Genomic DNA, 22050 nt, shown 5'->3' on the forward strand with positions numbered 1-22050 from the left:
GTCGCATGTTGTTAATCCAGTCTCGACCATTGCTCAATCGATCATGGGCTTCAATGTAAGGTCAGTGTATATGGTGGGTGCTGGGTTGAACCATTGCTCAATCAATCATCGATTTTCATATAGAATAGCTTGTAGTCTTTTTCTATATAAAATATCAAATTCCCTGTAGTGATACTAGTATCAAATTTGAAGGCCAATGGAGATGGAAGAAATTACATCCTATCCTATCAACCAAACCAATCATCTTTGTATAAAAAGCCTCTTCGGATAATCAAGGTCGGCTCAACTTTTAGGCGACTGAGGTAGTCGCCTAAGGCCCTAGCCCCAAATGCATTTATTATAGTTATAAATACAATGTATCTTTATAGCTATAAACACATTAAGGCTCCAAATGCATTTATGTTGGAACGTATTTATTACCTATAAAAAATATTAGATTTTTTTATTTATGCATCGAGGCCCCAAATGCATTTATATTGAGGCCTTTGAGTTCGCATTAGGCCTCCAAATATATTGAACCGCTTTGGTCTAGATTTTTTTTTGGTGCTCACACTGGTCTCGCGGGCACAACTCGAATTTCAAAAGATGGCTAACTTCACTCCCTTTTTTGCTAACAAAGCGCGTCGCCTTTAATCCATTTCTTAATCACAATTGCCATCCAAGGCGCGGACTGGAGCGGAGAGTCGGCAAAATTCAAAAGCTGAAGATCTCGTGCACCTACGGAACCACTTAACATATCCCAATCACCAATTATACGCCACGACGACGGTACCTTCCACATATCAAATAGAATCCGGCACTCCGTTATTCCTTATCTTAATCAGTTCCGCGGATCACTAGAAACCACTTGTTTCAAAAGCCCAGCCCCACGGCCCAACGGCTTCATTCCTCTCCTCTGAAGCCAAGAACCCTAGAAAAGCTCTCAACTCTTTGAACAATACCCATCGTCTTGTTTTCCTTCTGTTTTTTCTCTTCGATTTCTCCGATTCGGAGTTCGTAAAGCATGGATTCTTCTTCGGCTGAGAGCAGTGCGGAGTTCTCCGGTTCTCAATCTTGGTTGCAGTCGCGAAGGGGAGTCCGGGTGGTGGGAAGGATCAGATCTTTTCGGAGTTCGGAGATTGTCGGAGCCTCCGATGGGGAGTCTTCTTGTTCGTCCAGTCGCGCTCAGATTTCTCTCACGAGATGCGATGGAGACTACGCCTCAATCTCTTTTGGAGATCAATCTACTGGGTTCGGCTATCTTCCAGTTCATCATGATAGCTTTCTTCTCCTTTTTCTTGATTTTTTTGGAATTATTTTGAAGTAAACTGTTTTGATTTGATATTGTAGGCTTTATGCTCTCGGGGCTTTGAAAAGAGAAATCTTTCCTTCTCTAACTATATCGGTGAATCTGACCGATCAAATTAGACAGAAATTTATACCTACTAACACATTTTCTTCTTTAAATCTGTTTTCTTTATTGGTTCTTATTAATTGGATTTTCAAGATATGAGCGCAATTTTTTCAAATATGTTTTCTTGATTGTTTTTATTGTCACAGCAATTAAGAATTTGAGTATTTGGATTTGCTAATCTTGGACATAGATGGCATTTAAGTTCATTGAGCTGATAGGGCTTTTTTGGATTAGGGGTTTTTGTGATTTGATGGAGTTTATTTATTTATGTTCTTTAGGAGCAGTCGCAAAGACTCTTACAAGTTAGATTGGTGCTATAAGCAAGATGAGGGCATCAGTGAGATTTTCTCTAGAGAGGTCAAGCCTCTTATCCAAGGAATATTTCATGGACGTAATGCCTGCGTTATTGCTTACGGTGCTCGGGGAAGTGGAAAGACTCAGATGATTCAGGTGGGTCTCAGTTCTTTATCTCTCTCTAAAGCTTGATGTCTTACAAGTAGGGTTTTTGCTTTCTCTCTTTCTTTGTTTCTTGTAATTCAACTAAGTGCACTGACACGTAGGGCTCTGAAGAGGACCCTGGCTTGGCACCAATGGCAATTTCCGAGATTCTCATGTCAGCCACAGAAGTAGGGGGATCAGTGGCTATATCATGCTATGAAGTGTATCAAGATCACATCTATGATCTCTTGGATCCTAAAGAACAAGAGGTACTTGTTCTTGAAGATGCTGGACGGAAAATTCAGCTCAAGGGCCTTTCTCAGGTATAACAGTGGACTTCATGGAACTTTATATTTCTGGCAACTCCTTAGTTGATCTATGAAATGTCTATGATCATGCTGTGTATCCATAAATTTACTTCAGGTCCCTGTGAATTCAATTGTTGATTTCAAGAAATTATTCACTAATGCATGCAACCAACGGAGACCTCAAAAGAAATCTGCCAATGACACATCGATTAGGAGCCATAGAGGCATGATTATATATGTTTCTGTTGTTGATAAGAAAACCAACCATTCCCTTATTGGAAAGATGAATTTTGTTGACTTGGCAGGTAGCAAACTGTCTTAATAACTTCAGTTTTATTCTTTCATGATGGATAATAGGCTTTGCTACTCTAGTAGCTTCCTTCATTTCCATGCCGATTTTTTGTTTTTCAGGTTATGAGGACACTAAACAGAAGAGTAATGCTTACTCTTATCCTGCTGAGAGTGCTAAAGTCAACAAGTCACTCTATACCTTGCTCAATGTTATTTACGCATTGAATGCCAATGGGACCTACATTCCCTACAGAGAAAGCAAATTGACCCGTTTGTTGCAAGATTTCATATGCAGAGCAAGTGGGGCGGTACTCATTACTTGTGTGGTGAGGTTCATAATTATAACCTTGTGTTCTTTCTTTACATAAATTTTTTTGTTGGATTAAGCTGCTCCAAATAATTTGGACACATATATGTGGTCCTCTAAGATGTTTTCATCTCATGAGATTACTTGCTTGTTTAATGTAGAACCCAACTCTATGTCAAGATACTATTAATGCAGTCAGCTTGGCTTCTCGGTCATGCCAGATGGTCAACCATCACCGACATGACACAACCAAGAGCAGTAGTAAGAGTGTCTCAAAATTTATCCCGACGTTTTCCCCTTCTAATGGAGGAAGTCGAGCACAAGATACCTTAGTAAAAAAGCATCAACTTTCTCAGTTTGCCTCTACTGAAAGAAAACGAAATGGAACCCCATTTTTGACTAAGAGAAGGTGAGGCTTTCAATTATTTCATATTTTTTTAAAAAAATGGAAAACTAGCATTATAGTAAGGCTGTCCAAAATTTGTATCTTACTGTGCTACCCTTCTACACACAGGCCCCAACCGTTGAGCAAATCTATGAAGAAACCTGGACCCTCCCTATTTAGCTCAGTTGAGAAGAAAACAAACAATAGCACATCTCTAACAAAAGGAAGGTATGCATTTAGAGTTATTTAATTTGTCCTTTCACATGATCCAGAAGTAACTTTTGGTTTTGCTATGTTCTCAGGAAGTTGTTCAATGCTACAAGTCCTAGCCCCAAATCTATCAAGGTAATAGACCCACTCAATTCTCAAATTAATTCTTTCATGCCATACGGAAAAATAGGTGTGCCTTTTTTTTTCTGAAAATCTGCAGATATTTAGACATGGTAATTCTGCACATTAAATGAATTACCTTACCGCAATAAAATTGAATTTGCAGTAGTATTTATATGCTTATTTTTAATTTGATTTAAACAAATTTTGTGCAACAAATTGCTTTGATTTATATTATTGAGAAAAATAAACTATATAGAGGTATAACTTTACTGAGTTGGAATTCATCACTTATAACAACCTTGATGCTGCATGGAGAATGTTTTTCAAAAATAATTTTTTGGAGAGTATGTGTTCTCTTATATTTTAGGATCCATATTTTAATTGAATAATTTATAAAACTGTAATGAAGGATGATATCTTATCAAATGCTTCTATGAATGTGGATACATCAAATGAGGTCAAGTCATATCTTTTTCGTTTTGTGAAACCAGCTTTTTAAGTGCAGCATGGATAAAACCGGCTTGTTAGAGAGAAGATTTTGTTTAACATTGCATGCCCATTGATTTTTCTTTTCCCCAGAAGAATGCTTTAAGTGATTCTACATGTGGAGACACTTCTACACAAAGTGAGGTATATATTATACTATTTTGTTATTTCAAGTTTCCAAATATGCACTGAGCATTGCACTTTTCTACATGCGTCTTCAACTGCTGGAAATTTCTGAAAGAATTTTATGCAGGAAACTTGCGTGTCACCCATTGCTCCTGATGTACAATCTAAGATTCCAGAGGTTGGTTCTTTTCTCAGTCAGAAGCTTTATATGATTATGATATATTATTATGTCATAAGGGATGCTGTTTAAATTTATGTTAAACTTTTTATCCAGTCTCCCAAGGATGTTTCTTTTCCGAATGAGCACAATGATATTCGAGAAAGTGAGACTGGACTTGATATTAGTGCAAAATTATCTGCAGATTCAGAAGGTATGTATCAAATGGCTGCAAAGTTTCTAAGTATATTTACAGAGGTAGAGGACAGTTTCTTACAAGAGATTTTTTTTTGTTTCTGTTTTTTTTATTTTTGTAGAAAGCACTACGAAGGAGAACCATGAATCTCTTGTCAATATGGCTAAATCCTCTCCACCATTAAGCGAAAGATTGAGAGAGATATCGAACTCATTGAAACTCTTAAGTACTCGACAGATATGCATTGGAACACCAAAAGTGGATGTATCATATTATAAGCAAGGTGGTGTCGATCATATCGAACCCAAAACTCCTGGAGTCCCGTTCAATTTAAGACTAGATGGCAACTCAAACTTTGAAACTGGTACTCCACAAGACATCTTCAGAACTCGCAGTACAGGACTCAAGGTTTTGTATTTTTCATTTTTTTATGGCAAGTTGTTAATGAGTATTGTCATTTTGATTATGCATAACTTTTTTCCTTATTCATGGTTGCAGAAATCGCTGGTCCAGGAGTGTCTATCTTTCCTTAACAGTGCTAATAAGTAAGCAATGATTGCTTTCTTCCTCTCAAAGAGAAATAACAAATAATGATCATATAGAAATCAAGCTAACCGTTACAGGTTAATTGTTTTTGTTGTAACAAAAAATAGTCCAATTATTTATATTTGACAAAACATTAACATTGACTGATGAGTCATTCAGTCTTTATTATAGAGTCTAAACTAATCAAATTAAATTATATAATGTGGTAGTCAAGGCAAATAAATTAATGATTAATGCCATAATATTTATCATACTGTGTCTAATTTTTTATAATATCTTTTTTCGCATTATACATAAAATTTTCATGTGGTATAATGTTTCATGGCTAAAACTATGAAGAGTGATAGGTGATAATAATGGCATATTTTTTGTAATAAGAGACTATGAGAACTGAAAGATGCTACAAAAATTATTGCATTGCTAAGCAAGAAACAGAGTGATAAATCCTTATAAAAATTAGGTTAAATTATGATGCATTTGTTCCCAGATTTGTTATGACTATTGTTGTTGTCTCTGCACAATGAAATTTTATGATGCTATGATTAACACCCTCTATTATTGACGACATCAAAACCTTATCCTTTTTTTGCATTGTGGAGTCCAAAAGGCATGGGGTATACTTAGTGGGGAAGTACAAGTTTGGTTGTTGCAAGTAGTTGCATGGAGCATCTTCTTAGATACAGTGAAAAATCATCCTCTCCAGGAGATGCAACAAAAAAATTGGTTTAGTTATATTAACACTTGTAAGTTGGGGTTTAGCATTCGTTTTGCATGACATGATGCTAGATCAGACGGAACATTTGGCAGCATGTTAGGAATGCCTTCTTTTGCATGAAATGGTGGATTGTTTCGGTATTTCTTGCCATGTAAAACAATAAGTTGTTGCTAACAATTTGGTCTGGGTCACGTATATGTTTGACTAGTTAACTATTTTCACAACTTATCACTTCAAGAAAACATTGCCGAAGGTTTTATTGATTTCAATTCTTGCATGGAAGTTAAGAACTGATTAACCTTGACCATCTTTGGAAAATTAATTTATCCTTGTTTACTTGAGATAATTATTTCAACAAGAAATGGATAACATCAATGTAACTACAGTTAGAGAGTGTCATCTTGTTCATTCTTTTACATTTCAAGACCTAATATTTGCAAACCTAGAAAGCTACATTAAAAAAATTCACAATGCTGCATTGTCGGATACATAGTTAGGTCATCTATCAACCACCCCTTTTGCATAAGATCTGCAAGCCATCAGATGAACACAAATTATGATGAAATGGTTACAATCTGCAATTCCCTTAATCGCTTTTATTTAGCATTAGATGATTTTTTTATAGGAAACATGGTCTCTCTAATCTATTCTTTTTCTCTCTAATCTATTCTTTTTCTTTTTCCTTTTTCTTACAGAGAGGAACTTAAAAAATTGAAGGTCAGTTTCAAGATCTTAGATTGTACTTCTGTCTGTTGCTCCTAATTTTGGCTTGGTATATGCTAATTCCTGTTCTTTGTTCAGGGAATTGGAGAGAAGAGAGCTACCTACATACTTCAACTTCGCGAGGAAACTCCAGAACCCTTTAAGGAAGTAAGCACAGTGAAAACCATTATCATTGAAAAGAAAACCATTTCAATTTAATTCTCTTTTTCTCTGTTATTGGAGCAATTTAATAAGATGGATTGTTTTGATGGGCAGATAGAAGATCTTAAGGAACTAGGACTATCTTCAAAGCAGGTATTTATTCCATTTTAGATAAATTCACACCTTGTGGAATTTGTCAAGATAAATCATCTCATATTCTCTTAGAAGATTCTTATCACCCTCTATTCTTAAAGTTTATGTGATATTAATCGTTAAACAGTGACAACAATATGACTCCAGCTATTTATGGTTCTATGACGACAATATGACTCCAGCTATTTATGGTTCTACTTTTACAGATAGGTGGAATGATGTCAGGAATACTCGAGGATTTTTAGAATGATGTTGAAATGTGTGTCGATCATTTTGACTAAGGACATGCGAGTCATGTCCCTCTTCATCTTGCAAAATTATGGGTTGCAATGATGGATTTATACTTGTATATGGGAAGCTATTCTTCTTGATAGATTAAAAAACTTCAAAGGGAAGGAGTGATGTGTGTCTGTATCTTTGTTCATTGTAATCGATCTTTATTTGGTGTTATTTTCTTCATACATTGATGACAACTCTTGTTATAGAATGTAAATGATCAATACAGGGTATAAACACCAGATTCTATGTTTGACAAATGGGTACAAATTTAAAATTGTGATGCTTCGTACACTTACAAATGCAGTACTTAGTTAAATTTTTGCGGCTTTGGTATCAAAATTTTTCTTGATCAGAAAATGAGAACCATGGATCTTGGACAGAAGCATTTTCAATTATTTGGATAGAACATGAGGACCGTAAGTACTTGGTAGTAGTCTGAAAATAAAGGAAAGATCTCTTGCGTGCACACAATAGTGGTTATTGTCTTAGATCCTTAGTTTCTTCACTTCTTGTGCATGTACCTCCTTGCATCTGAGCCTTCAATATGGCCTTTATTTTTGTCTCCTATTCAACTATGCATTAAGTGTACGTGTTGCTCCTCTTTTTCTCTCTTGGGATGGAATGGTAAGAAGAATAAGTCTATGGTTGGGTTGGATCGATGTGCAGGCATGCCACTGGTATCTAAATCAAAAAGGATAGATGGTAGTGGGTTCTACTGTCTTATCTTCAAAGCTTTCGCTACTGAGATGCCATCTTCTCAAGAAAGGGAGAAGTAACTACATCAGAGTTATGCTAAGAACTACAAACTACAAACTAAAAGATAAAAACAAAAAAGATTACGAGAAGGTAAAAAGAAATAATCATTTGATTGGTGAAAAGAGAGCCCTCTCATAATTACAACATAGTATTTATATATCACTTTATTATCCATTTGACAATTATCCATCTCCTATATTGACACATGTCATTTTTTATTATTATTACAGTTGCGGCAAGCAATATTAATTCTTTCTCTAGTTTTCATGTCTTAGCTTTTCAACAACCATCTTCACATGTCCTGCTCTCGAATTTTCTTTAAATCAGGCCGATGAGATCTCAGCACAAAACTTGATAGGATTGTTAAATCAATATCCAGCCTTTCCAGTATACTCGCACTTTCTTTGGAATTTGGCTGGTGTTTCAAGTAGTTACTTGGCTTGGTTTGATCAACTCTTCTTAGATGCCACTTGGCCTTCTTATGTGGAGCCATATGTTGACTTGATGGGACTATATTTATTTTTTTAATTACCTTTTAGCTTTATTAAATCCGACTAAATGACATCATCTTAGCTGATCTTTATCCTTGCTAGGAACATGATGTAAGTAGTCCTATCTAATACTTTATTCCATTTAGTGGCCTCCACACTTGTCCCGTTAAGTTAGACCTGAATGGTTGACCATTTCATTACCAAGGTTAGAGCGTCTCTTTGTTACTTTGTTCTTGGAACCGTCACGTGGTTGTTATCTAAACAGCCTTTAGACTTCAATATAGTAGTATGCATGTATGTGCATTTGTGTATGTTGTGTGTCATGTATGTTCCTGTTGGTGTTGAAATTTGGCCCGAGGGTGACCACGCTAGAGGAAGCCAAGAAGACGTTGACTGGGATGGAGAAAGAGGGCCACCTCCTGCTCTCCAAGGTACCTGCACAAAGTTTTAGCCGGAGATTTCGGCGAAGGCCCCCTAATGGCTAAGTTAGAGTTGATCCAACCTTTGTTGGAAAAAAATTTTTGGAGTGTTTTTGATATGGCTTATTTATAGTCCTCACAAGAGTGTCCAGATGGCTAAGGTATAGTCCATCCTCATCATGAGAGAAGATGGTCTTGGCCAGGTGGCGTGTGGCGAAGGCCAGAGCTTGCTTGAGGCACACGGTTTGGGCAATCCTTTTGCATGGCGTGGTGTTGGCTGGTGTGGCAGGGTATGGCTCTTGGCAGGTGTGGCAGGGTATGGCCCTTGGCAGCAAGGCATGGCCCTTGGTTGGCATGTCATGGTGTGCCTAGCAAGCAATGGTTTGTGGAAAGCGGCTGGTTAGGCTGGAATGTTCGGTCACATGTGCGGGCGTGGGCGCGCGCGCGGGTGTGGCTGCGGACGAGGTCGGCTCGGCCTTCGGCGGGGGCTGAGGTCGGCCTGGCTTCTGGTCGAGATCGGCTCGGCCTTTGGCGAGGTTCGAGGTCGGCCTGGCTCTCAGCAAGATTGAGGCCCGGCCTGCTCGGCTCTGAGATTTGCTTGGCAGGAATTGGGTGGTTCCACGCTAGAGCAGGACGATCCATTTTGCCTCCCATCAGTTCCTATCATTCAGCTTGATAAGGAGCCTACAAGTGAATTCATGGTGAGCCAGCGATGGAGTTTTTCCTACTATTGCTGGTCTCCTACCTTAGGATTGTTGAATCTATTGATATCTTTGATATGCCATATTTTCTGTTGTGCCTCCAAGATTTTGAATAAGATGGATTGGTGCTTTTGTTTTCACCTTGCATTTATTTCATTAGTATGCTCACGCACCCCCAAAAACAAAACTGAAGAGCGACTATAACTAAAAAAATCAACATTAGAGATGGCAATGAAAAGAAACATTCTCTAAGCCATACTAGTTATATACCTCAGGGGAGAGTACTATGAGGAGAAAGGACAAGCAATTGACAGGTTAAAGCTTCAGAAAGGAAAATTATCAGGTGCAACTCATATAAAAATAAGGATAAAAAATGTCCCTCAACCTCCATTCTTGATGCTATCTTAGAGATTTCAAGAACAGCGTGCCTGCATTAGATGTTGGTGGATCACTGTTTGAGTTACATAAAATAACAGTACATGGATGTCACACTTCTCAATTGGAACCAAACGAGTGCAACTATGGACTGAAAGTACTGAACCATTAGAGCCAAGGCTTTACAAGAAATCAAGATAATATTGACAACTCTTACTAAACATAGAAATAGCAATTCCACAGTAGAATTTTACATAGATCGATAAGTGACTGGGATTAAACTTTTAATTTTTTCAATAAATCCCTATATTTTCCAGCAACTCTATTTAGATTGGAATTAGCAGCAATTTTCACATCTTCCATTCTATGAGCCCCTATTAAACAGCCACCCAATCAACCCCCCTTCATTTGGTGGAAACAGTGAGATTGGGTTGACCAACTACAGATTCCATTCAATCTGATCGAGTTGGCTTGGATTGAACTTGAGATCCAACTTCAGTTTTTGCCGACTTTATTAAAATTTTCTGGCTACTCTAAAAGAGGCAAACTTTGTCGTATTTTTTTTAATTTTAAATCATTAGATTTTTTAATTAAAAACATCTCCTCGTGGATAAAACTTCTATGGAGGGTTTATTGATATCATAAGGTTTATTAGTTTAGGCTGGTGCTTCTTCCAAAAACTATAGTTTTTAGTGTTTAGGCTGTAATCATATTCGGAGCCCTCGAAAATGCTTTAAGATTCCAAAACCGACAGACGGGGCACGTCTTAGAGGACTCGCCCAAATTGCACCTCGCAAACCGAGAGGTTAGGGTTTCTCTCTACAAATTGTTTTCTAATGTTTTAGGCGTTTTGACGTAAATTTCGTTGAAATCCTCTCTTGGATACTCTAGGGTTTTGCTTGTAGTTCTGTTACTTCCGTGATCTGATTCAAGTTCTGGGCCGATGTCTACGGAAGCGAAGACGAAAGTGGTGCCGAGAGTGGTGAAGCTAAACAAGGCGTTGAAATTAGTAAGAACCCTAAGCTTAAATTTAATCGAATCTTTCTTCTTGCTCGGTTTGATAGCTAAAGATCATATCTTTACACCGATGCTGCTTCAATTCCAGGGACTGGTGCTGCAATAAGATATCTGGCATTGAATTTTTTCCCCTCCTTTTGATTTGATACTGATTCATGGTCTATATTTGTCTACTATGACTTCTTTGTTGTTCATGATGAATGGTTTTCTCACCCTTTAAGCCTCTACACCACTTCCCAATTTATAGTTGCGAAGTTGTTTCGCAATTGGTTGAGGGGTGAAACACTAATCTTGGATGTAGGTGGATGACCACTCGAGGGTATTGCAATCTCTTTATTGAGAACCGATGCGAATTGTTACGGCTCAAAGACTTACCTGTTACACATTTAGCGATGCTGAAGAACCTAAAAAAATTATATGGCATTGGTGTGGGTCTCAAAGGGGGAAAAGATGGACTAAGATTCTAAGTGAAGCTGGGATGTTAAGTATTATGTATTTCCTGTCAAGGACCTCTGGTAGGAGAAAACTAATTAGCAGAAGGAGGTTCCTGGGATCATTTGCAACCACATTATCAAATTCATATTTGTAGGAGGAAAGTTGAAGGGGCTGATTTGTTTGATTAAGAGGGTTTTAATTTTCTTTGTTGACATGTGGTGCATTTTTTCACTTTTAAAAGTGTTGCAAATAACGGGAAAGCATCATGCACACTCTTTGATTGTTTGCAGAAACTAGAAACTCAGTCACCTTCAAAGATGCAACATGACAGTTCTTTAGGAGGTTCTTAAATTTTGTAAGGATTTTCTTTGAAATCCGATTCTTGTGCATAATCAGTTTGCCTATCTTAACAAATAACTATATTGGTAGTAAATGTGCTAAAAAGTAATTTTATCTAGCCAATTAATGTATTGGTGTATCTGTTGAATGAGAACCCTTAAATTAGCGAGAAAAGCAGATATACGAAAGAGAGAAATTTTTGTGAGATGTTACTTTGCCAAGAAGGGCCATACTCATGCTATTATTATGCTGGCACAAGCCCTTATTCTAGGAACATCAATTGTTGTGTGCAATTACAGGTAAAGAAATTTCATTTTAGCAAGCTTGGTATGTTTTCAGTTCCATGGGAGGTTCATAAGCTGTAGAATTATGCTAGAAGCTTTCCTTGGTCCCAAGGGAACAAGAATGATGTTTGATGTCAACAAAATGAGAAAAATGTTGCTTATAAGTTATAATAGCGCAAGCAAACTTCACACACGCATATATCAAGGAAAAATAGAGTAGTAATAATTTTTAGTTTGTAATTATGTGCCGCTTGAGTAAGAAATTTCTAAGTGATGTATTCTGCACATGTTGGAACATGGTTTTTGCAGGCTGAAGCTTGGGTAAATAATATGAGTGCATCGGCAACAGGTGAACCTAATGGACGGGAATTTGAAGGTCGACCTTCAAGGTTCTCTCTTACTATTCTTGCATTTAAGCATATGAATTTTTTGGGAATGTTTTCTTGTGGAATTGATGTTGTTTCATGGATCCTTCTGAAGGCTGGGTCTGGGAGCCAGGGTCACACCACATGCAACAGTAGTGGCTTCAACTGATCCTGTAGAAAGAAAATTGCTTGGAAAGTTAAATGCTAAAAAGAGACAAGCTTCCAAAAATCTAGAAAAGACAAACCCTGTTGAGGAAAGTGGACCTAGTGAAGAGGACACTGATGAGCCTGAAAGCAGAACAAATGCTTTTGCCAAGAAGAGGGCAATGCCTCCAACCTTGTCTTTACAGTCAACAAAGAAGAGTAAATGAAATGTTGATTTGTTCAGGTCTAGATATTTGAGGTGCGTCTAAACTGTATATTATCACTAGATGTTAAATCATATAAGGCTATCTTTTGGAAGCTGGTTCCTATTACTCTCTGCTGATGAGGTGAGTTCTACCTTCTAGCATGACATCGTTTATCATTTATGAACCTCGAGTTATACTCGACTGTCCATACTGCCGTTGATAACTTGCTATATTGAATTCTTTGATCCGAGATGTTCTGTAGCTGCTTAGATGAACTTTATCTGCATATATGGAGTGTCATTTACTAAAGACATTACTATATTCAAGCTTGCAAAAAACTCTGGTTGTACCACTGTGGAACAGTTAATAGCTGGGTTACAATTTTCATGTTTGATGGTTTGGCTGAAGCGCCCTAGCTTGTTGACTGCATTGTTGATATGCATAAGATATCTTTTATGTTTTAATCTCTACAATCTTATTGTAAGCTCATTTGGGAAATGCCTTTGTCAACTGTTGTCAATACTTTTCCATTTTACTCAATCATAAAATTTTGTAATTTATTATAAATTCGTACTTCATCTCCTTAATTTGTGATCTCATTTGTTTCTGATGTCCAATGTTTTCAATGGACAGATTTCATTCGTTTCATCTGAGGTCAACGGCATTCTAGAGGCATATATCTTCAACAGCAGCAATTTTCATAGAAATATTATTGAAAAACATCAACATGACTGAAGAAGAGGCCACCAAGATTCTGATGTGCAGAAGAATCTTTAAGTGTTTTCAATGATGCCAAACTCGGCGTGCAGAATGAGGGCTGCAAGCTTTTAAGACTGAGGATCATGTACATACTATTTTATTTGTAGTGTGTATTGCAAAGGTGTAGGACTTTGGCTGATTGGTCAAAGTAGATCCAGCCTGTAAATTTAAAAAAAGTGTCAGGAAGGAATGCTGTGTTCTTAATTTTAAATCTTTGATTCCATGAAGCATCCTTCCTAATATAAGTCAGCAGTTGTACACACGCAAACACACACACACACACACACACACACACACTGATCAGGGTACAGGGTAAATGCATAAGCTGAAGTACAGGGCCCTTGAGTTGCTTGGTCCTTGATTTATAAAGAGGCAAGTTAAAATCCTATCCTGATATGCAATTGCACCCTAACATTCCATTTTGACCTGCATCTTTTCATTGAAGCTACTATTTAACTAGAGGGGGTTGGCTTAGTCTTTGGTTTATTAATTTGGTAAAATGATTCTTGCATTATTTCCAATGCATATAATTTTATCCATGGTCCGTGAAGAATGCAATCCTTAGTTCTATGACTGGCCATTTGAGGTCGGTGTGGTTTGACAGGGCTGCCCAAATTTGATTTGGTTGTAAAGATCTATCGTTTGCAGGACAGACAAATAAGACTAAATGACTTTTGCAGCATTTTATAAGCATGGACATGAATATAATTTGACAGGAGTTGCATTGAAGATTCCATGCCTAATCTGCTCTCTGGAGATTTTCAAAAATAGAAAAAAAGACATTTCCACTCCAGATTGTGAATTACATAGGCAGATGCAGCTGACAGTAGGATTTCACGTTGCTGCAGTCCATGCTAATGCCATTTTGTTAATAGTATGTGCAGCGTTGCATGGAATCAATTTGATAGTTATCAACCAATGCATCAGAACTCGCATGGTGCGTGCAAATTTTCCATGGATGATCCTTTCCTGTTCTGAAAAGCCATTTGACAGAAATTGAGCAGCGGCAGAAAGAAAACATTAGCAGATCACAGTTATTTAGGATGGTTGCTAACTCAGTTCTCAATCTTTAGGAGAACAAACTTTACACTAGTATGCAAGAAAAAACAGATGAACATTAGCATTCTTCATTGGAAGATTCTCAGCACATGACTAACACCTTTTCCAAGTTTCAGGAAGCTCTGAACAACATCTATAAAATGAAATCCCTTTCTTTTTGCTATTCTGCAACATAGGTGATGGCAAAAACAATATAAGCAACTCGAAGGATCGGACAAATAAAGACCAACTAATACATACTCAGCCAGCTGAATCCTAAGCTCGTAAAATCTGTAGAATGGTGAGAAACACCCCCAAACCGTGAAGGAACTGGCGTCCTTACGTCAGGGATCAGAAACCAGTACAGCCACCTAAGAACTTAGACTACAATGGAGTCATTTCCATAGGAGTTTACATTTGGAAAGCCTTGCCAGTATTTTAGCTCTGACTGCACTTGTTCATTGTCCTTCAAACATAATGAAACGAATCCCTAGTAGACCAAAGAGACTACAACAATTTCTTCCATCAAATCTTCTAGGATGGCATTTCCTATTTCAATGGCAATGCTTTCAATTTCAAGCCGGAGGTTCATCCAAGCTCCAGCATTCATATATTTTTCAACTATCTGCTCTAATGTGCATGGAATCTGCAATTGGAGATGCCGATCAATGCCTTTGTACACTTCTTGGATGAATTTTCCTCCTACTGGGAATGGCCGGACACATGGTTTGATGAAAGACATCCAAGGGCTGCCACTAAAAATTCTCTCATGGATCTCCACAAGAACTTCACTGATACAATCAAAAATAAGCTTGGGATTATCTGGCATTAGACTATGTATCACCTCCACTTCATCAAACAAGGATGGATCAAGCAGTTGTTCTGATGAAAACCACCACTCTAGAAATTGGTCACAGCTTAACCCTGAGGCTTCCAACACAGTTCTTACATATTTGAAATTAGCTATCTTTTCATCCTCAAAGGTTCTTAAGTTGACTGCTGAAACTGACGAGGTTACAACCACTGCGTGATTGATTTGGGGCCGTAGAGGAAGCTCATCTGCATAAGTTCCATGTATTAGTATGGCAATTGTTTAAATAAAAGATAAAGGAAAACAAATTAAATATTATTGCTTCCCACTTGGTTCAGTTGTTGCACTCTGAGGGCTAATAATAGCATCTGAAAAGAAGGGTTCAAGAACAGATGCTGGACTTGGGTGCTCTGGATTTTCTATGATGCATTGAGGTAATTCTAGTTCATGTATGGGTAAGGAGCCTGGTGAGACTGAAACAGATAGGTTCACCGGTTGTTGCATCTCTTCATGTGGCTCCTGGAAAAACAGAAATTAGAGCATGTAAACTTATACTTGAGCAAACAAGAAAATTAATGTTAAAAACAAAAAAGAAAAGAAAGAAAAAGAATAACAGGATCAACATCCACAAATTTATGTAACTTTTATAATTAACCACTTACCAATCCTGGCTGCATATAAGATATTTCTTTGTTGCAACCTTCACTCATTACACTGAACTTAGTGTCATCAGATTCCGAGGAGACATCCAAATGCCTGCTTTCTTCCATGCATATGCTATCTGTTATTTCCACATTCTCCATAGTACCTAGATAAGGCTTCAACAGCTCATAAATCATGACCTATGAAAAATGATATTGGATGAAACTTTATATAATATGAAAAACATACCCTCTGGATTCAATTCTTCTCCAGCCTGCCATTCAGCATCAATTAGTGGTGTAGATGGTGGAGTTTCTAAATTCTGGCTTGATGGGCTCGACAGGTTGGTATCATGTTCTTGTATTAGTTGCTGCATAGAAGACAATCCCATCTGCTGAGATAACAAGTCAGGCTCCTTGTCTCTTCCAGGGGCCAATCTAGGAGATAACAAGTTATCTCCTGGCAGTGAAAGTATTCTTCCCAAGGTTTTCGAGACCTCTCGGGTTGTCCAAACTTGATCTTTTTCCACACTATATATCATCTCTGAAAGGTGTTTCTTGGTCTCCTCTTTAAGGACCGATTCCCTATTTGGCGATTGAGCAACAGCTGCTGAGTTCAGTCTTCTGTGATGAGTGGTCCTTGTTGAAATGAACTCATCCTTGATGTTAGGTTGGCTTGCTCTTGGCTTGGCTCTATCATGTCTTCTGATTGCAAAAACTGTGGGTTGAGTATGTTCTGTTCTTGGAGAAGTTTTACTTGGCAAATTGATGCCTGCACTCTCCCTAGCAATCCGTTTATCTCCTGAGTCATGAAATCCATATGGAATTTTATGAAGAACACCATCGGTAGTGATTGGATGTTGCTCCTTTCTTCCCTCACCTATAGCATGTCTCAACCTCCTCCTGATTTCTTTTAGAGAAAAATGGGATGAAACTCTTCCAGTGTCTTTCTGATGTTGTAAGCTTTGATGTGATGGAGGTGAAGAGTTGGAACTACTCATATCTAAGAAGTTCTGAATTCTTGCTGGACTGGGTTTTAAAACTACTATTTTATCTAACACCTTGGAATTACCACCACCCTCCTTTGACAGATTTGTGCTGTTTGACTCTTCCATTTTTCTAATAACAGGATAATGTCTGATTTGGTTATTCAAGTGCTTATGACTGGTGGATTGATCACATTGGCCTGAGCTTTTAACCTCTTCTCCTATCAATTTGCCTCCTTCAAAATTCTTTGATGATTCCAGTGTTGCCAGTTTACCAGCCTGAGAGTTTTGGAAGTCTTGGATGTGCTTCAACAGAATTGAATCTGGATCTTGAAGAAGCTTTAAAAGAAGCTCTTTATTTGAATTTAATGTTTCCAATGCATCAATGAACTCTTTAGATTCACGGACTACTCCATTACCATTTAGCTGTTTTATGTCAGCTAACTTCTGACTTTTCAAAGTCTCAGCTTCATTGTGCAGTGTCCTTTGAAGAATAGAGTGCTTTTGAGCAAGCTCTGGATGCTCATAATTATAAAGATGGCTATAGTTGCTATGACTTATATGTTTCAGGGCAGTACTTGAATTTGTCCTAGTCTTACAATCCACTTGCTTTTCTTGGCATCGACAGTTGTCTACATGGTACTCTGCCATCAGTGCAGGCAGTTTGAGATCGATAGAAGACTTCCCCATCAGATTTGGATAATTAGACCAACAAGGGTCCAAGCTTGTGAAAGTTCTTAAATCATTGGCATGAAGATCACATGTTGTCTTAGAGTTCTTACTTATTTGCTTGTGATTATCCTTGAGATGAAACTGGGATTTCAAATCACATCTTGCATGTTCAACTTCAGCATATATCTTATTTGATGAATTTTCTCTTGATATCTCTTCTTCCATGAGTGTTTTGACACTTACCATATCCAAACTAAACCTTCCTGCTACCTCTTCATTGATATCCTGAAAAAAGATACTGGATTTAAACCATCAATCATCTCGCAATGAAATGCACAAGATATCACTGCTTCAAACTTGTGATTAATCATGGCTAAAGTTTTGATAGGTATAGCAACGTGTGAAGCATTATTTTGTAAATGGGGTCAAGGTTGGCCAGTGAGACGATGGGGGATAAGCTTCATCGTCGAGAGGGAAACGGCCCGGATCACCAGCTAAGGCCCCCATATGACCGCTCAGTGATAAAGGAGTACTTGGATAGTATGTTCCACAGTGTTGGAATTGTTCAAGCTTCGACAGGGTCAGAAAGGAAAGAAGAAAACTGATGAAAATCAAGATGCAACTTGTAGGAAAAGGAATTGTCAAATGTTTGCAGACTTTGGAAGTTTCAAAATTCTCTCTTTTGGTCACAACTTGCAAGCCTGCCTTATAATTTTTGCCTTTTTCTCATGAGCAATTGCTACCAGACTAACTTCAAAATACTTGTTTAGAGACTTCTCTAGATGCATGATGGAGTAATCTCAGACTTTTAGGAATAGGACAGAAGCTTCGCAAATGCTAATCTATTGAAATTATTTTCCAAGAGACAGTGGAAACAATTGAACATTGGTAGCAGAGGTGATAATCCATACTCTTCCATTTCATCCTCTTGCTTTCTGTTTAGTACAGAACTAGTATGATCCACTCACTGAATTTGATCAACAAAATACCTTTCAACAACAGCCAGATGAAAGAAATTTGAAATGTCCAAGAATTTCTCTTTTGAGTTCAACTGGAGGAATTCATGCTTAGACCAACTGCCTAAAGAATTCTAATTTAACTATATGATAAAATCATGGCAAAGCAGTATTGATTGGCTTTTACAGCATAACAATTGATCGGAGTTAAATGCTTAAAGTAACACCAGATACAGCTATATGGAAAAAAATGGCAAGATATTGTATCTTTTTATTTGTTATTTCTTTTTTTCTGGGATATCCGTTGTAGTTCGGACATCCCAACCTGAAACATACTACCAAGTCACACAAAACAAAATATAATATTTTGTGGGCTTTGAATGAGAATATATATATATGTCCATATTTATCACATCACCATTAAGGACCACAAAAATGATATATTAAACTTTGATATTGCAAACATGTGCAACAAAAAAAAAAAAAACATTTCATATGCATTTATTTCTATTTCAGAAAGAAAATAGCTAGACTTACATCAACATCTTTATGCTTTTCCTCATAATTGCCCAATAAATTAAGTGTACTCCTTGAATATCCAGTGCCTGCATAGATAATATAGCACAAAATTATAAAAGAGCAGACATTTTTGAGCTTGTATTGTGACTTGCTCGGTCATAGTTACAAATAAGGGCATTAAGCATTGGTACTTAGGTATAGCAGCATATTGATCAAGTAGCAGAAGTCTCTGAATTAGATGCATTGCCAAATGAAGGGCATTTTTAGCACAATCTTCATTTATTAATCACTTATGGTGGTGCAAAAATAAATAAATAGCCGACAGAGACAAACCAAACAATTCAATAAGAAGATTAACAAAACAGCCAGTATCAGTAGATTGACACAATATCAGGAAAGTCTTACCTGCATGTCTACCAGTCCCATGCTTCCTATCTCGAAGTAATTTTCGAGTTAAATGCCCATGGCGGAAATCAAGCATCCTAATCAAACCCCATATGCAGCCAGCATGATCCTTCTTGGCCCGTGCAGGTCTTCTGCGAGATCTCTTTGCCATGCTAGATGAGTACTGTCCCCTGCTCTACCTAAATGAAATTAACTCGGAAATTGGAGGTGAACCAACATGTATCCAAAACCTGGACAAGGCACATGATGATAAAACCAAACCATCAGGTCCTGACATGAGAAGTAAATAGCAAAAGAAAAGAGAGCAGTTATGCACGCATCACTGTACAATAGCTGGTAGCTTGAATGCTCATCTTGATTGAACCACACAAATATATATATATATATATATATATATATAGAAAAAAAAACAACTAACTTTCATAGGATGTGAGAGACAAGCATGCCACTCACAGGGAACAAGAAAACGCAGGTGAATATTTCAGCTAGCAAAAGAAAAAGATTTCACAGATTAAAAAATAAAATATTAAGCTGTAGGCATATGTAGCTTTTTCATATTTCTACAGTGCATTGATTTGGACCCCATGCCATCTGTGGCCTGATTGAAAATTTTCTGAGGTCAGGTCTCATTGACACCATAGCTTAAGCTACATTATGACAAGCTGTAGACCATCCCATTTTACTCATCAAACTACAAGAACCAGCTCCAATTCACCTACTTGTGTTGTTTAATTTAGGGTAGCTTGACCAAGTTATTCTGAAATAAAAACATGATGGAAGAGAAAAGCATGGAAGGAAATATAGGAAGGTCGACCTGAAATTAAGAACCAACTGAATCCAAGTTGATGCTGATATCCTTTAATTTTACCATCTTCAGATCAGATTTAAACATCATCATAAATGACCAAGCCAGTCAAATTCATGATCGTCGGAGATAAATTCTGTATAAAGTACTGCTTTCTTTCTTCTCCACCAATCCTTTCCAATATTTGCATGGCATCAAGAGCCATTAAATCTCAAAATTCTTGACCTTTTCCTACCATCCTTGTTTTTTTTTTTTCCACCAATTACAGACACTTAATGACTAAGCTCACTCCATCACCACTAATTATTTCTCAAACAACAACTCCCAAAGCTCTCCCACGTTTTTCCATCAAGACTCCACCTTTAAAGGTGATGTTACCCTTCGTCTCCACAAATTCCAACACCCCAGCAGATCCTTTAGTTGATAGAAAAACCCCAGAAAACACCTAGAGACCGTATCAAAATCCCAACTTCCCACCAAAATCCAATAAAAAAAAATCAAGAAAAACGAACCCCCATCTCCGCCAACGGCCTCAAGAACCAAAGAAACGCTTCGACGCACAAGATGAGGCCTGTGTCGGCTTCAAGAGGCTGCCATTGGAGGAGCTTGGGAGGAGGGGCAGTTGGGAAAGGCGAAAGCTGGCGCGAAGGGGGAGGCGAGGAGAGATCGATGGGAGGATTCCTCTACTGAGGGAAGAGGCTTTTTGTTGTCCCTTTTGTTCACAGCTGGGAATTGGAATTGCCTTCCGGTTTCGGAATCTTTTTGGGTTTCTCCTCCCTCCTGTGCTGTTCTTTCTCTCTTTCTTGACGTATAGATAAAACCAGAACACGGATCGGGGAGATGGAGAGGAATAAAATCCTCCCGGTGCATGCACTATAGAAAATCTAACGATGCAGCCTTTTTATTTTGCCATATTTCCTCGAAGGATTCCTCTTACTAACAGAATCCGTCAACTTGGTGACTTAAAAAAAAAAATCACGTACGTAAAGAAAGATCTCGTGTCCCCGTCGGACTTTTTTCTCGTCCCCAATTGTTTTTTCTCCTTCTACAAATCTTATTTTCCAAGAAGACATCCAAAATATGGTATCCACCGAACCAAATAATATACACCTTATAAAATAGTTATCTAGCATTCTAATAGATACTTTCATATAACTGATATAAATTTTCAGAATATCATATTTATTAGTGCACACTATATGAATGGATAATAGACACCTAGCAAAATAGTCATTCAGTATTCCAATACACATTTTTAGATAAATTGATATATAGTTTCTAGAATATAGTATTAGCCAATACACACTACAGGCCAAGTAATATACATTTAGCAAAATAGTCATTCAGTATCCCAATATATACCTCTAGATAAATCGATACATAATTTTTAGAATATGGTATCTATCAATACACAATACATGGCTAGGTGATATACACTCATTGGCTTTTAGATACATATTGTAAGTTTCTTTGATACATACTCAGCGATGACTTCTAGATCAATTAATACACAGTTTTCAGAACATAGTGTTTGCTAAGATATAGTACATGGCTAGGTGACATACATTTAACAAATTAGTTATCCAATGTTCCAATACACGCCTCCAATTAAAGTGATACATGATTTTTAAAATATGGTGTTCATCAGTACATACTACATGGCCAAGTGATATACACCTAGCAAAATAGTCATCTAGTATCCTAACACACACCATTAGATAAATCGATACATAGTTTTTAGACTATAGCGTTCACCAATATAAATTATATGGCTAAGTAATACACACTGATCGATTTGCTGATATATGTTATAGGTTTCTTTGATCTTGAAAAAGAGGGAGGAATTTGGAGTCAGAGAAATAGAGTTAGAAGGAGAAAAAAGGTTTTACAAATGAGAGAGATAGCTTGATGAGAAAGAGGATGGATATAAAGAGGCTTAGCAAGGAAGA

At 37.5% G+C, this 22050-nt stretch overlaps 3 protein-coding genes across 7 annotated transcripts; 2 read left to right on the forward strand and 1 right to left on the reverse strand.

Annotated features, from left to right (window-relative positions):
- The first annotated feature begins 879 nt into the window (after positions 1-879).
- On the forward strand, positions 880-7234 carry LOC103705532 (kinesin-like protein KIN-10B). Of its 2 annotated transcripts, none has more exons than XM_008789274.4 (17): positions 880-1230; positions 1672-1843; positions 1954-2154; positions 2255-2444; positions 2551-2756; positions 2899-3146; positions 3252-3350; positions 3425-3467; positions 4035-4085; positions 4195-4245; positions 4342-4438; positions 4542-4828; positions 4919-4965; positions 6377-6398; positions 6483-6551; positions 6660-6698; positions 6905-7234. In XM_008789274.4, the coding sequence occupies exons 1-17, from the start codon at positions 1004-1006 to the stop codon at positions 6941-6943; spliced, it is 2088 nt and encodes a 695-aa protein (XP_008787496.3). In that variant the 5' UTR covers positions 880-1003; the 3' UTR covers positions 6944-7234. The 2 variants fall into 2 exon arrangements, with proteins under 2 accessions (XP_008787496.3, XP_017697853.2); XM_017842364.3 differs by having other exon boundaries at positions 1678-1843.
- A 3161-nt stretch (positions 7235-10395) lies between these two features.
- LOC103705530 lies at positions 10396-13496 on the forward strand. 3 transcript variants are annotated; one of them, XM_008789270.3, is made up of 4 exons: positions 10396-10524; positions 10611-10728; positions 12104-12183; positions 12275-13496. In XM_008789270.3, the coding sequence occupies exons 2-4, from the start codon at positions 10663-10665 to the stop codon at positions 12528-12530; spliced, it is 402 nt and encodes a 133-aa protein (XP_008787492.2). In that variant the 5' UTR covers positions 10396-10524; positions 10611-10662; the 3' UTR covers positions 12531-13496. The 3 variants fall into 3 exon arrangements, 2 of the variants coding, with proteins under 2 accessions (XP_008787492.2, XP_008787493.2); XR_603804.3 differs by having other exon boundaries at positions 10523-10728; positions 12275-12650; positions 13143-13495; XM_008789271.3 differs by having other exon boundaries at positions 10523-10728; positions 12275-12562; positions 13143-13495.
- An 881-nt stretch (positions 13497-14377) lies between these two features.
- On the reverse strand, positions 14378-21065 carry LOC103705528. 2 transcript variants are annotated; one of them, XM_008789268.4, is made up of 7 exons: positions 20111-21065; positions 19297-19526; positions 18910-18977; positions 16009-17701; positions 15780-15925; positions 15447-15636; positions 14378-15365 (listed from the first exon to the last, which is right to left on the reverse strand). In XM_008789268.4, the coding sequence occupies exons 2-7, from the start codon at positions 19445-19447 to the stop codon at positions 14797-14799; spliced, it is 2817 nt and encodes a 938-aa protein (XP_008787490.4). In that variant the 5' UTR covers positions 19448-19526; positions 20111-21065; the 3' UTR covers positions 14378-14796. The 2 variants fall into 2 exon arrangements, with proteins under 2 accessions (XP_008787490.4, XP_026659818.2); XM_026804017.2 differs by lacking the exon at positions 20111-21065 and having other exon boundaries at positions 16009-17714.
- Positions 21066-22050: the final 985 nt, after the last annotated feature.

This window comes from Phoenix dactylifera, chromosome 17 (assembly GCF_009389715.1).
Source record: "Phoenix dactylifera cultivar Barhee BC4 chromosome 17, palm_55x_up_171113_PBpolish2nd_filt_p, whole genome shotgun sequence".
Taxonomy (NCBI): domain Eukaryota; kingdom Viridiplantae; phylum Streptophyta; class Magnoliopsida; order Arecales; family Arecaceae; genus Phoenix; species Phoenix dactylifera.